The following is an 18,156-nucleotide window of genomic DNA, read 5'->3' as shown; positions in this document are numbered from 1 at the left end:
TTCCTTTTCAGCTGATCTCCTATCAGCACCCCCTGACCTGACCTCAGCAGCTGCCATGTACCGCGGCCCAGTTTACGCTCTCCATGACGTGGGTGACAAAATACCCATGACCAATTCTCCTCTGCTTGACCCGCTCCCTAACTTGAAGATTAAGGTGTACAATTCTTCAGGCTTAGTGACTCCACAGGATGACCTAGGAGGAGAATTTTCCTCTAAACTGTCACCTAAGCTGCCGCACTGCCTACTGGACAACGGTGACAACACAATGGGCCGGCGCACACAGACCCAGACGTTGCTCCGCACCAGGGATCCATCATGCACTGCTCTGGGCTCGTTCAGCTCCCAGGGAGGACAGCTTATTGTGCCCAACTCAGGTACTATACTAGCCAAAGATAGGTAGTGATTTTCCATATTTATATATTTTTATTTTATAGGTGATTCAGTTGGATATCAAGAAAAAATGTTGCATATTTCAAAGTATGCAGGAATGTAAAAAAGAAATAGTTTAAAAAATGAATAAACGAGCTTAGGTTCATGAAAAGCAGCATCTGCTACTTCCAGCAGATTCTATCAGTGTTCGTCTTAAAACTCATTAGCTGTCTTTTGTGAGTTATGATTGGAGCCACGTTTTTCATTCACTCAGTGGCACATCAGCATTTAGTAATAGCACCTCCACTTGTGTGGATGTGCATGTGTGAATGTCTATATGTGTGCACATACTGAAAGGAAACTCCTCTCATTGTATAGCCTGATAGGAAATGAAATATACCATCAGCTTTTCTCATCGTGTCCTTAAATCTCTACTCTTGTTTCACTTAATAATGTGCTGGTGATGATGATCTCGGCCCACGTTTCCCTTAAAGATCCCATTTTAAAAAAACATTAAAAGAAACTTCAAACACAAAACTTGCTGGTGTCTCCACTGGATTTCTGCCAGTCTCATAGTGATGACAAGACTCCGGGAAGTCACTATGTCTGACCAGGAAATGATCTGGCACATAATACCCTCCTCATAAAAGTGCAAGTTTACATTATTTATTTTGATTAGTGAACATTAGAGGTTGTGGTAGAGCCAGGCTGGCCGTCTCCTCCTGTCTTTATGCTGGGAAAAGTTTACTGGCTGCAGATTTTCTTTGATTTAGATTTAGTTAACATGTTTGATAGTGATATCAATCTTGCCATCAACTCTCTGCAAGAAAATACATTTCAGAAAGTTGCTACCTCCACCAAGGAGGTTATGTTTTTGGTAGGGTTTGCATGCATGCGTGTCATTCTGTCTGAATTCTGATAAAACTTTGCAGGAGTGTATAGTGGGGTCAACTTAGCAATCCATTCAAATTTGGCTTACGTGTGCCAAGGTCTTCAAAGTCAACTTCATGATTTATTGGTTCAAAATTGACAGAAAGCCTTTTAACTATAAACTGATTCTTACAAATCCGGTGTGTACTGTCAACCTCTAGAAAGATTTCAAATATTATGGCATATTTGACCTCTGACCTCTCCTTCAAGGTCAATAGACTGATTTGAAAGGTCAAAGTGATAATAATGCTATATAGAGCTATTTAAAACTATGTTCCTTACCACCATGGTTGGTATTGACATCGTATAAGCATATAGCGAATGATATATGGGGATTCTAAATATCACGTTATAGTTTGCATCCAAACTTCATATGACATGTGACCTCTGCCCTCACTTTTTCAAATTGACCCCAAAATGTGTGACATCTTTAACCCTTGTGTGGTGTTCATATTTTTGTTACTCAGCCAGTGTTCACGGGTCTGGTGGACCCGCTAGAGTTTTGGCTTTCCAAATTAACACTATCAAACAATTTTATGTTAAATTACTCAACAGATGTTTACTTCATCCCAATTACAAACCATATGAACAGCAAACATGGTTAATTTTTTCCCTTTACCTTTGTTAGATCACATTTATGAATAATGTGCTTCTCGTTTTTTTTTGGGGGGGGGTTTATAAAATGTTATAAAAACATAAATCAGTTATAATCAAGTGGAGTGAGTGGAAAGACACAACACATTTACACGTGAAGCAATATGTTTCACAACTAAATGGCATCAGCTGCTCATCAATGGTGACATTAGGCCCAGGGTTGTAAAACAGGGGGAGGTGGTGCACACACTTATCCCACACTGTCCTGATGGCAGCTAGCTTGTCTCTCTGCCGTCGAGCTGGTCTGTCGTCTCCGTTATCAAAACAGATAATCCTGGAAATTTTGTGGAAGTTTTCCAGAGACATTGATGCACGGAAAGGTTCTTGCCGGTTTCTGCATCCCACAGGGATTCTGTAGATTCCCCTTTGGACCTGAAAACTCCTGCAAGGATAAGAACCCCAAAGTAGGCCTTTGGGGTTCTTAGATGAATTTGTTCCATCTCCTTCGACCTCTCTCCAAAAACACACCTTCCTTCTAGATTACTGCAATCCAGAATAATTTTCTGGATGGAATCTGGGATGAAAAGCTCAAATGAAGACTTGATGTCCTGCACATGAGTACCTGTCAGCCGTGTTGGCCCTGGCTTATCACAGTAACAGCTCTGCAGGGTGGCTCATTTCTTGGGCAAGAAGACCATTCAATTTCACCAGTTATTGACATCCATATTTCTTCACTTGCTGTCTGGTGGGCTTGTTCTGGTCCTAGAGCTGGCTGCAGATGGGGTACTTGTCTTCGTTTTGTTACTAAATGGTGCTCAACCTCATCCTCTTCTTCAAAGTCACTGTCAGACTCTGAATTTTCAGAAATGTGAAATATTCTGAAACCTCTTTGTCAACATCATCATCCGAAGCTCCTCTCTCTTCCAAAATCAATTGGATGGCCCTCGCAGCAGATAATCTTTTGCCATCTTGATCAGTTGTGATAAAGAACCACATCGGCAAAGTCTTATTTATAGTATTATGCCCCTAATTAGCAGGTGGGACAGGGTATGAGAAAATAAAATTTGGATCCCTCAAGAAAGAGGGTAAAATGTGTGGGATGTAAGAGCAGACGTGTTGATAGTTGAATTTTCAACAATGTTGCAACTTTGTGCGGGAACGGCAGGGGAAGAAAACACTATCAGCAGCACCAGAAAGGAGGAAGACAGAGTGTGGGAACACAGGACCTACACTTTCAGCACTTTTATTAGACCTGGGTCCAGTGGACCCGAACACCTTGTATGTAATGTAAATGCGTGGGGGGAGGTACAGTATGAGGTCATTGAAAATTAGTTCGGATTTATGTTCTTCACAGAAAATAAGCCAAAGCCAATGAATTTCAGGTTGAAAAAATAATTAATTGTTTAATTTTTCTTTTGAAAAAAACTGAAAACGGGTCTCACAGACCCGAACACCATACAAGGGTTAAAGAAAGTATTGTCAAGAGAAAGAGAATGAATTCAAATTCAAATTCAAATTTTATTTGTCACGTACACAGTCATACACAGTACGATATGCAGTGAAATGCTTAGACAACTGCTCGTGACCTAAAGAAAAAAAAGGAAAAGGCTATGAATAAGATAGGAAATAAATATGAAAAATTAAAAAGGGTAAATTTAACTAGGAAGGAATAAAATATAAAAAGAATTAAGGTTAAAAATGAAATAACTGTACAACACAAATTAGAATGAAGGGTAAATTTAACTGGGAAAGAATAAGATAAAATATATAAATTAAAGTTGAAAATAAAATAACTGTACAACAAAATACACAATACACAGTATGGAACTATATAAGAATGTATGAAGAAATATAAATAGATAAATAAATATATACACAATAACAGCAGCTGTACAAGTATTAACTGGAAATGAGCTGCCTAGTTAGTTATAAATATACTGTTGTATAGTATTATATAATTATCTCAAGCTATTTACAAATCATTACCTATTATCCTTTACCTACTCCTACACACACCTACATGTTTCTGTAGTCAAAGTAAACATGTGTGATTCTACCCATAACTGCCTTTTACAGCACTACAAACTTCTTAAAGTACATTTAAACAGAACAAAGAAAACAAAATTAATATATACAAATTGCAGTGCTTTTCCCTTAAAAGTAAATACTGGCCAGAGAGTGAGCTGCCTCGGTGAAGGTTTATGCTCCCTGAGTGCTTCCTGTTTAGAGATTGCTTTTACTCAAAGCTTAGCTTCATTTCAGTTGTTAATAGAAGCTCGTTTTCTCCCCTGGAAAAAAGACTTGCCACCCATAAGTCAAATTTTCAGTTTATTATCTCTAGATTTCAAGTTGGGTATCTCAAAATTGTGACTTTCTGACTTAAGCAAGAAGCAAGAGGAAAAAAACCTCAAAATTGGATTTTAATGGCAAATTTTATTTTATTTTTTTCTGGGGCTCAAACAAGCTTCCAAACTTGTTACACTTGCTCTCGCTGTCAGTGCAATATGAAGATTTCAGTATGTGAGAGCTTAAATATAAAGAGCTCTTCAGTAAAGTGAAAAATACAAAACCATTGCAGCTCTCAGTAGACACGGCAGTTCAAATCAACCATAAATGTTCACTTAAGAATTGTTAATCTTTGCAAACCCCAAGCAAACCTCTCAGTAAAAATAAAAGAATTCTTTTTAAAGCATGTGCAGTATCATTCAATACTTTGCTGTCTGTAGCAGTATATCCCTGATGATCTGCGACTTTGAAATAAGCTAAGCCATGTGCAGCCCATCAGCATATTGACTGCACGTAGTATGACAAGAGTTGATGGATACCCAAGGTGTGTGCACCAGAAGTGCTGGAGGTGTCCCGTTTCAGGCAGCTTACATTAGCCATGCTGTCCTCACTTCAAACACATGCAGACTGTTTGTAACGCGCCGCAGATGCATGCTGACAGGCAGAAGCAAACTAGCAGTGACATTAAAGGATACGCAGACTTCTCACATTTCTTAAATTTCTCTCTTTTTTTTCATTTTGATAACTGTAAAATGTTCTCAGCCGTTGGCTGCGCTCAGCCACCTCATCATGTTACATAGGAATAGGGAGAGGAAAGAGCACATTTGATATTTGATCTGTTTGTGAGTCTGGGTAATGAAATATTTTGTGGTGCTGTCACTGTGGCTGTTTGGTATTTTGCATCTTAAAATGCATTTCTCATCTCTTTGAAGCTTTGCTGTGAGGCAGAGTAGCAGCGCGCGAGACGTTCCCTTGGCAGAGTTGTGATTGCCTCGCTAGCTAGCTGGAGAAGCTGTCTGTCACCTTTTGAAAAGTTCAGTACAAGGACATGGGAAATCAATGAGCTATCTGAGATCCCTCCCCCACCACCACTCCAGAGAGAAGCCATGTGTGTGTTTGTGTGTGCGTATGCATGATGGAAATTGGGGGTTAGGCTTCTAAAAAACGCACACGCGCGTATCGGATAGGACATCTTATCGAATAAATCTGAGATGGAAAAATGTAAATCGCGCCTGCTGCAGCAATATGCCAAGGCTGTGACGAGCAAAGAGATCATTGATTTTTAGAAATGAAATTCCACATCATTTCCTGATACCATAAAAGAAGGTGGTAAAATTACATAGTTGCTGTGTGTGGGACTGAACGGCAGTGCAATTATTATTGTGTTTATCCAGGAAAAATATTCATTTGAATAAAATGAAAAAAAAAATCGATTCATATCTCTGTAGTTGTGCAGCACTGCATGAAGACACACTAGTTAAATGTAAAATTATAATTTACCTTTCTATATTTGGAGTAGCCAGGATTCACCAGCCTGTTGGTCTCACTCTCTATACTCTCACATTCTTACAAAAGTCTCATAACAAGCACTGACAGTATAAAGACACCTCTGTCAACTTATCTTTTTTTTTTGCTTTTTGCTTCCCAGGGGTTAGTCTGCTAATTCCTGCAGGGGCTATTCCTCAGGGCAGAGTGTATGAGATGTATGTGACAGTTCACAGGAAGGACAACATGAGGTATGCGACGACGCCCCAGAACCTTATTTGCTGCTGTCAACCGCTCCGTGTCACACATACATACTGAGAGTGCCATCAGATTGTGGCTAAATATTGTATGTATGCTATCCCTGTGCGCCTCCAGGCCCTCGGTGGAAGATGGCCAAACGGTGCTCAGCCCCATGGTGAGCTGCGGACCCCCGGGGACCCTGTTGACTCGTCCGGTCATCATCACCATGCATCACTGTGCCGTGTGCGATGGCCAGCAGGACTGGCTGATCCAGCTCAAAAGCCAGTCGCCGCAGAATCAGTGGGAGGTGAGATGTGAGATTCACAGAGAAATTTGTGCTACAGTAGGCTGTATCTATCGACTGCGCTCGAGTTTCAAAAATGGGTTTCTGACGGTCGCATGCACACAAGAATTGAAATTATGTGTTTACAAGCGAATCTCTGCTCAGTGTGTCAGCGAGCAGTAAAAAAGAAAAGATGCTGTGAGAAATAAATCCATGATATGGCATGGGAGAACTGATAGGATGGAGGAGGTGAAAGGGATCAACGTCCCCTGCATTGTTTGTCCAACTCATAGTAGTACTCAAAGTAAACCCCTGCTGCACCTAGGAGCTGAAATAGTACATCTCTAATAGCAGGGAATGGACTGGGACTGTTTTCTTGCCCAGGCTGTTTCCTTGTACCTTTATAACGGCAGGTTTTTCATCAGGTGTGAACATGTATGGGGGTTTTTCTGTTCGTGTTGCTTTTTTTTTTCAAGTCTTCCCTTTTGCTGTTTTTGTCACACACACTGATGCAGAAATGGACCAATTACCAAGGGATCATTTGCAGAGAAACTTGAAACAAATCTGCTTGTTAGGAGGGAACTTTGTTAGAAATGTGCCAGGTGGTCAGCTTACCTCCAAAACATATCTCTCAGCACCTCACCTGACGTGGCCGACCTTCTTGCGGGCAGCTATCAGCATCTTTTTCTTAGCTGTCAAAAGAAAAAAAGTCTTCCTTCCTTGTGGTTTTTAATTAACTTTCTACTCAAACCTTTTTAAGGAGAAAGGCTCCCTTAAAGATAAAAGCATTTAATAAAGGTTAGCAGGAGCAGGGCGCAGTACAGGAAGCATAATGAAAGGCAATGCTTTAGTGATACGTAACACGACTCCAGTCTATCCAGGCTTATTGCATAAATGATAAGATGATAATCAAAATGCACATTACTCTCAGGAAGGCCATGTCCAAATATATAGCATCAGTTTATACCCAATAATAAGGCCTTCTGTCAGATCATCATTAAAAAGTGACTTAAATAATGTAATTTTCAGCAAGCCCTTGCATAATTTCCTCTTGCTGATGCGATGGCATTACTTACAGAGCCGAGGAAAAACTGCCCAACTGGCCCCCACATGCCTTCGTGACATTGATGAATTACTTGGACACAACCAATAAAGCTCAGTGTAAACTGAGGATTTTTAAAGAAGAAATGATTCCTGATTACATCTCCGTCCTGCCACAAACGCAGATGGTAATATGTGATGTGACGGCGGCTTCCTTCGTATGAGTTTCCTTTTCCCTCTGAGGCCAGCCTCGGCGCTGCATGAGTGAAATATTGCTTTATATGACATGCTCTGTCAAAATGTGTTTTCATCACTGCAGTGGATACAGGAGAGATGAGCTCCTCCAAAGGAGTTTTTCACGGATATTTATATTGAGAATAATCAGTTCCGTTGGCGTCTGGGAGCCCGCAGCCCTCCCCAGTTGATGCACGCACGCACACACCGATTCACACACAATCTCATGGTGTTGTGATGATGATGAAGATGGCGTGTCATATAATGAGGAACATGTGGGGATTTCTGCTTCAGTAACTCTCCTACTTAAAATCCTCCCACGTCTACATGGGAGGGGGAAAAAAGCCGGCTGATGAATTTTTGACTAAATTAACGTTTGTATGTTTGTATGTTTAATTGTTTCTGCCTGCACACAGTACTACATATGAAGCAGGGCCACTTTTTCACTGTGCGTTCCAATTATCCCCCAATAAGGATCCCTAGTGCCATCCCACAGGAGCAGTTAAGAGTCTAATGATCTGCCATAATACTGCTGTTAAACGGCCTAGCTCACAATAAAATGCTGTAATTCCTCTTCTGTCTCTCATAATAGGCTGAATTAATACCAGTGTGCCACTCTGTGAGAGTGTTTGGATTAGAGCGAGAACGACGGAGAGAGGAAGAGAAAGAATAAGCGAGATGAAGAGAAATGAAGAGAGGGTTAAAGAAAAAGAGGGAGAGTCGCAGGAGGCTCCTCAGACCTTGCAATCCTAATGGAAGAGAAATGTGTCCTGGCATTGGTGTCGTTACAGGGGTCAACTGCAAATAGTCGGGATACTTATGCTTCCATTTTCCGCGTGAGACAGTCTCAAATATTAGTAATACACACACACACTAACTGTTACTTCGAGAGTACACGGCTTCTGTGAAAAGGTCAGGACATTAATTGTGCTTTCTACATTAAAATGCAATTTAAATTCATTCTGTTTCAGTTAAATGTGACTGAGCACATTTCTGTGTGGCAAAAAAGCAACACATGTACAAGTTTAGCTATTAATTACCCAGTGGCAAAGACTTCATGTAAAAATATGTGGTTTTCACTAATTAGCCAATCCAATTTAACGTTTACAAATCCACACTTGAGGCTTTTAAATATACTCTTTTAAATACACAGACTCACTACTGTAGGCCAGTTAATATATCCATAACTCCACGCAATATACTATACAGTAACTCTGTAGTCTAGCGGTTAACAATAACATGTAAAAGATCACACAGTAGTTCAAGACCAGGAGCAGACACAAATCCCAGGAAGGGCTGTAACAGGAAGTGCATCCACAAGAAAAATCTGTGGTGACCCTTTAATAAAGAGGCAGCTGAAAGAAAAAGAAGACACTGTACCGATTATTTATCTAATCGGTTTCAAACATGGAATTCAGCAACAAGCTGTGACATTTTCTATTCTTTTGATAAAATTGCTGCATATTTTCCAGTTTTTCTGCAGATGTACAAATAATGCAAGAATATGGTTCTCACATAAGTTTCCCTGGACAACATGCATTAAACCGTTTACAGTTGCTGTTCTCCTGAAAGCCCCTTTGCAACCCTCCTCTGTACCGTCACCTCCTTTTCATGCTGTGTTTGAGGTAATCGGGGTGATGTTTGTTGAGGTCTACTCTGGGTCATTTCTATCTTGGGAAACAGCTGGGGAATTATTTCAACCACTGGATGCATTTCAGAGGCTTTACTCTTGATTTATATGCTTTTGACTGAGTAAGTCAAATTTATGACTTCAAAACTTCATGTGAGCTTCTTCATTTCACGTGAAAGAAAATAATTCAAATTACGTCAATCTTATATTTTGCTCCAGTGGTCCAATGACAAATGTAGCTACACAGTGCTGTGCAGGTCGAGGGATTTATCCCTCTCATAGCACTGTAGGCTCAGGCATTCAACATTCTTCCTTTGCCAATGTATTCCTCAGTTCAGTGAATTTCATATATTTGATCCATGATGCATGTCATGCTGGCACGCCCTGTCATGTGCGTGTATATATACATATGCATATATATAAACAGAACTGTGACATCTATAGCACTTTCTACACTGCAACATGGACACAATGTTAAGGTTTATGCGCGTATGCAAACGCAGCACTGCAGGCTACTTGGGGTTTAATATCTTGAATTATCCAAGGACACTTCAGCATTGTATGCAGGAGTTGGGGATTAAACCACCGACCACAATCAGCCCTATGCCATTAAAAACAACAAGGTTTTTGGGAGGTCATGGGTAACCACTGAGCAATGTGCAGGTCCATCTATGAAATGTAATTGAAACAAGAAGCATTACCTGTGCAAATGAAAAAGCAACTTCAGAGTACTAAAGTCGACTTCTAAATAGTTGAACATGCACAATTTGACACTAAAATCATTCATAAATGCAAGTCTTGCTTACTTTATGTAAAGAAAATTTATATTTTCCGCCTTTCTCATCAGCCATCACGAAAATGACTGCAGTTTTCAAATGGCTAATGGGCTCGATCAAAAAAGTAATCAAAAGAGAGCATACATGCCAGTTTTGGTACTTGTATCTATCTACATTTTTGCTGCAATGTGAAGTTATCTGCTTCACGAAACAGATCAATACAACCAAATAGAACTGACAGCTGTAGCAGTATTGTGCGAGCAAATGGAGATATGTAGGGAAAATTGGATATGGCATATTTTGCTCTAGTCAAAAATCGTATTAACCATGCCCCACTTCTATTTTTTGCTTGATACATACATAACAAAACCCAGGCTTATTCTTCAACATTCCTCTTTTTTCCCCCTTTCTCCTTGTCCACGCTCTAGGATATAGTGGTAGTAGGAGAAGAGAATTTCACCACACCTTGCTATATCCAAATGGATGACGAGGCTTGCCACATCCTGACAGAGACGCTGGGCACCTACTGCCTCGTGGGTCAATCTCTCAGCGCTGCCACCACTAAGCGCCTCAAACTAGCCATCTTTGGCCCCGTCACCTGCCCAGCCATGGAGTATCACATCAGAGTCTACTGCCTGGACGACACACAGGACGCACTCAAGGTAAATGCGCAGCACGCTGTACTGAATGTGTGCATAGCCTTTGTCTCATTATTTGTATCACTGAAATGAATATAATTGTGATTTTTTTTTTCCCCACTGTAACTGAATTGTTTATGCGCAAGCACAGCCAGCAGATGATGTGTGGGAGGCAGAATGAGAAATCTTTGTGTTGGTGTGTCACAATAAGGAGATACAAGCGCCTGTATTTGAATAACGTAGCTGCTGCAACAACACAAAATAAGCCACATATATCCCTCCTTCTCTACTGTTGTCTCATCACCTCAATTCTGTTTAATACCTTCATGCGCCTGCATGAAGGAAAGATAAGGAAGGATTATTGTACTGAGGAGGGATATTGAACACAGTTATTAAGTTTGGGAATGAGTAATGAGAAGTGATAGTGATCCTGCTGCAAGGACACAGAAGTTGATTTCAGGTTTGCATGTCTAGATTTAAGTTTGTAAAGCCCTGCGGATGATTATAACGTAATATTTTATTAAAAACTAATCATTTGTAAATGTACTTGTGAGAATTCCTCAGAGACTATTATCACAGGAATACAGCAGCAGTTTGTCTGCTTTTCAACTGGTATAAAGAAGAAGCTTTTTGAGGTCGGTATAGATGGTGTCCTTGCTAATCAAGCTTGCTTTTGTTTATTTAGGAAGTCCTTCAAATGGAGAAGCAGATGGGTGGGAAACTGTTGGATGAACCAAAGACTCTCATCTTTAAGGACAGCACCCACAACCTGAGGCTTTCCATCCATGATGTTTCCCACACATTATGGAAGAGCAAACTGCTAGCCAAGTACCAGGTAAACTGCTCATTTTACTCCTTTTTCAGTAAAAGGCCATGCACAGTGTGCCACATGGTTTCTCCCACCGATGTAACTCCTCTACACTTTCCACTTCTCTGCAGGAGCTTTCCTTTCAGCAGGTGTGGAGCGGCTCACAAAGGAACCTCCACTGCTGCTTTACCCTGGAGCGCTTCTCTTCCAGCACGGTGGACCTGACCTGCAAAATATGTGTGCGCCAAGTGGAAGGAGAAGGACAGATTTTTCAGCTGGACACTACACTGTCGGAGGTAGCGTTTGATACTTGGAGTAAACATCCCCCCCCGGCCCCTGCAGGTGGATGCTGGGCCGGTGGAGGGGTTGAAGCAGCAGGCAGTGATGCAGGGCATCAGCACCACTGACTTGTCAGAGGGAGATTGGAGATTTTGGAGCCTAAAAATAACAATAAATTGGGTGGGGACGGTGTATGACACGAGGAGAGTGAAGCATGTAAATGTGTAGGACAGTCAGGCTCAAGTTGGATGCCAGACCTTTAAGTATAACAAATTAAATACCATCTGATTTCATTATATTCACATAAAAGAGCACTACACGACTAGCACTACAGGCTGAGGAAAAATGCTTGTATTTGATTTTGTAATGAACTGTTTCCCTCCTAATGCTTTCACTTGATTTATAAAGGCTTAAAGTAATTATTCACCTTGACTGGATACGGGGCATAGCCTTCGAAATTATAATGGAAACCTCAAAGGTCTGTGCGACTTTTGTGCTCTGCTTTCACATGAATTTTGCATCCAGAGCTGTTTTGACTCTTCCCCTCCACCTCGCCCTCATTGTCCTTCCACCGAGCCAGACGCTCAGAATGAATTTAACCTCGTTTCCATTTCCTCTTCCCACTTTTTGCAACGTTCACAAAAACTGGCAAGGTGTGAGACAGGGGAGTTTCAACCATGCCGCCTACATAGAGTCTTGCTTACGACAAGAGAGGAGCACAGGAGGGTATAATAAGCCTGTGTCCCCCCCCAGTCATGCTGCACTTGCTTTACAAAGGCCATCTGGCTAGGAGAATAGAGCTTGAGGGATGGAGGAGCACTCATGCTTTGTGCTCAGTAATGAGATAAATTACAGTACATACAGTGCAGAGCTGTGTTACTGCCTGGCCTTGGTTCATTTGTCTCTGGGTCTTGATCTGGTTTCTGTAGCCAGACATCCAGTGCTTAATCCTCCAGATGCAGTATATTTAAAAGAAAATCACTCAGCTTGCATCAGTAAATGGATGGCGACGCAACGAAGGGTTTTCAATTTTTTTTATGGCACCTGGAAAAAGAAATTTCCTGTGCTACAAATCCATTTGAACTACATTATGTTTCATTTTGCGAGGTGTTGAATTATGTCCAGGCAGTCTGCAAACTAGGGGGGAAAAAACCACAGCTACAGTCTGTGTCTCTGCTTTAATCCCTCTCATTCTCTCTTTACAGGATTCCCAGAGTATTGACACATCTCTGCTGGATCCTGCCAGCAACATCACGACACTGGTAGGGCCAAATGCCTTTCGCATCCCTGTTTCTATCCGTCAGAAGCTGTGCGGCAGCCTGGACGCACCGCAGACCAGAGGCAATGACTGGAGGATGTTGGCCCACAAACTCAATCTTGACAGGTGGGTTGACAAACAATGAAAAGGGTGAAATGGTAACTTACATTTAGGACCTCTGGGATCACAGTCTGGCCACAGAAACAGCCTTTACTTTAAAGTTAAATAGTTTAAACAAAACTATTTTTCTGTTAATATAGACAACTAAAATGAAATATATTAGAATTTGTTTTTAAAAAGTAATTATTCATTTATCCATCCAGCAGGCCAGCCATCTGTACATCTTACATCTTATATACAGGGAGTGCAGAATTATTAGGCAAGTTGTATTTTTGAGGACTAATTTTATTATTGAACAACAACCATGTTCTCAATGAACCCAAAAAACTCATTAATATCAAAGCTGAATGTTTTTGGAAGTAGATTTTAGTTTGTTTTAGTTTTAGCTATTTTAGGGGGATATCTGTGTGTGCAGGTGACTATTACTGTGCATAATTATTAGGCAACTTAACAAAAAACAAATATATACCCATTTCAATTATTTATTTTTACCAGTGAAACCAATATAACATCTCCACATTCACAAATATACATTTCTGACATTCAAAAACAAAACAAAAACAAATCAGCGACCAATATAGCCACCTTTCTTTGCAAGGACACTCAAAAGCCTGCCATCCCTGGATTCTGTCAGTGTTTTGATCTGTTCACCATCAACATTGCGTGCAGCAGCAACCACAGCCTCCCAGACACTGTTCAGAGAGGTGCACTGTTTTCCCTCCTTGTAAATCTCACATTTGATGATGGACCACAGGTTCTCAATGGGGTTCAGATCAGGTGAACAAGGAGGCCATGTCATTAGTTTTTCTTCTTTTATACCCTTTCTTGCCAGCCACGCTGTGGAGTACTTGGACGCGTGTGATGGAGCATTGTCCTGCATGAAAATCATGTTTTTCTTGAAGGATGCAGACTTCTTCCTGTACCACTGCTTGAAGAAGGTGTCTTCCAGAAACTGGCAGTAGGACTGGGAGTTGAGCTTGACTCCATCCTCAACCCGAAAAGGCCCCACAAGCTCATCTTTGATGATACCAGCCCAAACCAGTACTCCACCTCCACCTTGCTGGCGTCTGAGTCGGACTGGAGCTCTCTGCCCTTTACCAATCCAGCCACGGGCCCATCCATCTGGCCCATCAAGACTCACTCTCATTTCATCAGTCCATAAAACCTTAGAAAAACCAGTCTTGAGATATTTCTTGGCCCAGTCTTGACGTTTCAGCTTGTGTGTCTTGTTCAGTGGTGGTCGTCTTTCAGCCTTTCTTACCTTGGCCATGTCTCTGAGTATTGCACACCTTGTGCTTTTGGGCACTCCATTGATGTTGCAGCTCTGAAATATGGCCAAACTGGTGGCAAGTGGCATGTTGGCAGCTGCACGCTTGACTTTTCTCAGTTTATGGGCAGTTATTTGGCGCCTTGGTTTTTCCACACGCTTCTTGCGACCCTGTTGATTATTTTGAATGAAACGCTTGATTGTTCGATGATCACGCTTCAGAAGCTTTGCAATTTTGAGACTGCTGCATCCCTCTGCAAGATATCTCACTATTTTTGACTTTTCTGAGCCTGTCAAGTCCTTCTTTTGACCCATTTTGCCAAAGGAAAGGAAGTTGCCTAATAATTATGCACACCTGATATAGGGTGTTGATGTCATTAGACCACACCCCTTCTCATTACAGAGATGCACATCACCTAATATGCTTAATTGGTAGTAGGCTTTCAAGCCTATACAGCTTGGAGTAAGACAACATGCATGAAGAGGATGATGTGGACAAAATACTCATTTGCCTAATAATTCTGCACTCCCTGTATTACATATTATGTATTGAATCATAGCTAACAAGAGGAGATGACCCATAAGCCTTTTATATATTACATTATGCATTCATTCATATTACTAGAGGTTGTTGTTTAGTCATACAGGTTTAATTACTGATCTGTGGTCTCACTTGGAAAACATTAAGTGTCACTTTTCAGCCTGCAAGATTAATGTTTTGAACAGGCATAGTTTTGATTTATTAACCTAACTAAACAACCAGTGAACACATACATAATGAACAGAACATAAACCGCAGCTCCAGGTTTAAAGGTTTTTTTTCTCCTACTGGGACCTGGACTGTCCGCTGAAACACAAGTATTAGAAATATCAGATGCAACTTTAAAATAGCCACACTGATAATGTTCATCGGTTGGTTTAAAAAACCAGTTATCAACATATTTATTTGTCATTTCACAGCTTGGGCCTTTTGTCATGAAGGTTGTGTGTTTTCCTTGTGGCTGCATGGAATCCCTTGGGTTAATTAATGATTCCACATTGTCCTTAGATGCATATGTGAGCATGAATCGTCTGAGTTGCTGTGTTAGTTGCTGTGATGGGACTGGCCAACTGTCTGCAGTGTACCGCACCCCTCACCCAATGTGTCCTAGGATAGGGTCTAAGTGGCTCTAACACCTAAATAGCTTCTAACTACAGTTTAATTAACTGTCAATTTTCTGTTTATTCATAGTGGTTTTTATAGCGTGGTACCAGTAAAGAAAGAACGGCTGTTTTTTCATTAGAAGTAAACATTAAGAGTCCATGGGGACTCAAACTGTTGATAAGTGATCTATTTTTAATTTGATTGTGAGTGATCTGTGGGAATGTGACTCATTCTGATAAACATCAGAGCTGAGGAAAGATGAAAAAAACAATGGAGACAGAGTGACGTTCCTCTTTTTAAAACATCATCCCCGTGTCTTTGATAGTCTTCTGTTTGTGATGGACGTACAATGCGCACCCATTTTTAAGGTCCCAGCTCAGCAGGGCAGCCTTATCACAGACAGCAGCTGCAGATTGACGAGACCACTGGCAGACTTTGGCATGAAGGACAAAGGGTGAAGGCGAGAGACTCGAATGAATGAATATATATATATATATATATATATATATATATATATATATATATATATATATATATATATATATATATATATATATATATATATATATATATATATACATATATCAATTCAAAACCAAAGCAAAAGTCATTAAAAGAAAACAAAGCGATCATTAGTTCTGCATAGACTGCAAATACATTTAAGGATGTATATCAGTGCTCACTTTGCTTTCCTCTCATGCCCACAGTATCTCATTACTGACCAGAAAGGTTACTGTGTATAGAAGGAAAAAATAGAAAGTAAGAATTAAAGTATTTGATGATGAAAAGATTATTGCAGCACACCAACGAGTTTTTTATTACTAATAAGCAAACTCATTCCTCTCTATTAACCATTTGTCTGCTTTTCTAACCTACCTCTCTCTGGTTTCACATGATCACTCTTTTAGGTATCTTAACTACTTTGCCACCAAATCCAGCCCCACTGGAGTGATCCTGGACTTGTGGGAGGCCCAGCATTTTCCTGACGGCAACCTCAGTCGCCTTGCCCAAGTACTGGAGGAGATGGGACGCCATGACAGCCTTGTTCCCGCGGTGACTGAACACTGACATCTGCCTGCCAGGGACAAGTGACATTCCAGGGAGGAAGAAGACACAAAGTGAATATGAAAAGAGGGTGGACCCCCTCAAACACACCCCACACACACCCCAAAAAACAACAACAAAAAAAAGCAGGAAAAGTCATTCTCGATGACAAATGCACGCACACACACTCACAGAAGCTGCCTGTGTGTACACTCAAAGAAGTAAGGAGATAGTCACAGCCAGGTCTACCCTGCCATGACCCAGTTAAATATTGGCAACAAAGGTTGTGAAAACTTGGAGAGTAAACAAGAATCTCTGCCAGTCATTTTCAGGCTGTTTCTCTCCTCGTTCTTTCTCTCTCTCTCTCCCTCTCTTGTAAGAATGATTTGATATTTTTGGCTATGGTTTCCTTGGAAACATGTTTCCGGTTTATTCGGATGGACTGTGCAGATGTGGATGATGCCCTCACAACAGTGACAGGTCAATGGATCAAAGGAGGAAGATCGGCGAAAGAACGTCTCATTCTCCAAAAATCAGTCTCCATGGCAACTCCATGGAAAAGTATGTGTTCTGTGACAACATAGTATTTAATGATATGCCTATTTATACATGTCTTTTTTTGTATCTTATGCTGTCTGTTACTGAACCGTATTTCGTTTCTTCTTTCATTGCGTTTGACTGTATTACAGCACCACCTGGTGGACACCTGGCGCTGTAACTATTCTTTCTGTCGGCCACATTTATAACACAGAGGGAACTCAACGATCATAATCATTACACCGTTTTTTAAGTGTTGTTATAACTACTATTAATACTTTTAGTCATGTTATGTATAATTATTGCTTTTCTATTATGGGTGATATTTTTGAGTTGCATTGGTGATTATTTTGCTTTTGCTTTTCTTTTTCTTTTCTTTTTTTAGCAGGATCATTTGGCTAACTACATATCTCTACATATCGTATATCCTGTTAACAAAAGGATATGGGAAATTAGCCAGACTGAAAAAAAAGTCATGAGTGATGCAAATTTGTGTGACGTTCATGATGATGTCGCGTTCACATAAGATACCAGGCAGAGCGAAGAGGGAGATGGTGCAGAAAGGGAAATCAAACCAGTATATTTTTGTAGGACCAGTCCAACTGAAAACAACTGCTTTTTACCAAATACCTGACATGTAAGGTGATCATCTAAATATTGTCTCAATCAACCGACGTTCATGCGTACTTTTGGAGGATAAGAGATTTTAACTCAGACAACGATGTTTGTACATTCACTACAGAAGCCATCAATATCACGATGACACTGATTCTGTGCATAAAAATGATCTGTAAATGTGACATTCCTTTGATGGAGCAGCAGTTGCGCCCATACAAGTGTTCTTGGTTGGTTTTGTTTTTTTGAATGGCAGTTGTCCCAGTTTTCTTGAAGCCGTCTATGCAAACTTTGCATCCCTTTGAAACAATCTCTACATTCTCAGTGGGCTAGCCTTTGCATTCCCTAGTTGTTCTTCAGCTTCATGATTAATATTGTGTATAGTGAGAATGTAGCCTGTCTGTTTCTTGCACTCATGATGTTCCTCGCAACGGCTTGCATTTCATCTGTCAAGTTATTGTACAAACTGTAAGAAAGAATTTTTAAGACTAATAATAAATTATATTTATATGCAACATTGAAAATGGAGTGCGACCATTTGACTTGTGAGACTGTGTTTAAAAAAAAAAAAAAAACCT

The 18,156-nt window shown here is 40.6% G+C and overlaps 1 protein-coding gene across 3 annotated transcripts in view; it reads left to right on the top strand.

Annotated features, from left to right (window-relative positions):
• The window catches only part of unc5cb (unc-5 netrin receptor Cb), a 129,515-nt gene extending 111,413 nt beyond the window's left edge, over positions 1–18,102 (top strand). For all 3 annotated transcript variants that reach the window (XM_085279614.1, XM_085279616.1, XM_085279615.1), the window contains 8 exons: positions 12–374; positions 5,828–5,915; positions 6,040–6,211; positions 10,297–10,530; positions 11,192–11,341; positions 11,446–11,610; positions 12,799–12,977; positions 16,291–18,102. In XM_085279614.1, coding sequence (XP_085135740.1) covers positions 12–374; positions 5,828–5,915; positions 6,040–6,211; positions 10,297–10,530; positions 11,192–11,341; positions 11,446–11,610; positions 12,799–12,977; positions 16,291–16,450 — 1,511 coding nt within the window. In that variant the 3' untranslated portion in view covers positions 16,451–18,102. The remainder of the gene's footprint in view (positions 1–11; positions 375–5,827; positions 5,916–6,039; positions 6,212–10,296; positions 10,531–11,191; positions 11,342–11,445; positions 11,611–12,798; positions 12,978–16,290) is intronic.
• Positions 18,103–18,156: the final 54 nt, after the last annotated feature.

Source organism: Mchenga conophoros, linkage group LG7, assembly GCF_057382185.1.
Source record: "Mchenga conophoros isolate Kocher_MC1m ecotype Shallow Benthic linkage group LG7, M_conophoros_male_GT1.1, whole genome shotgun sequence".
In the NCBI taxonomy this organism is placed as follows: domain Eukaryota; kingdom Metazoa; phylum Chordata; class Actinopteri; order Cichliformes; family Cichlidae; genus Mchenga; species Mchenga conophoros.
Note: the sequence above shows the minus strand (reverse complement) of the source record. Positions and strands in the feature narration are given on the sequence as shown.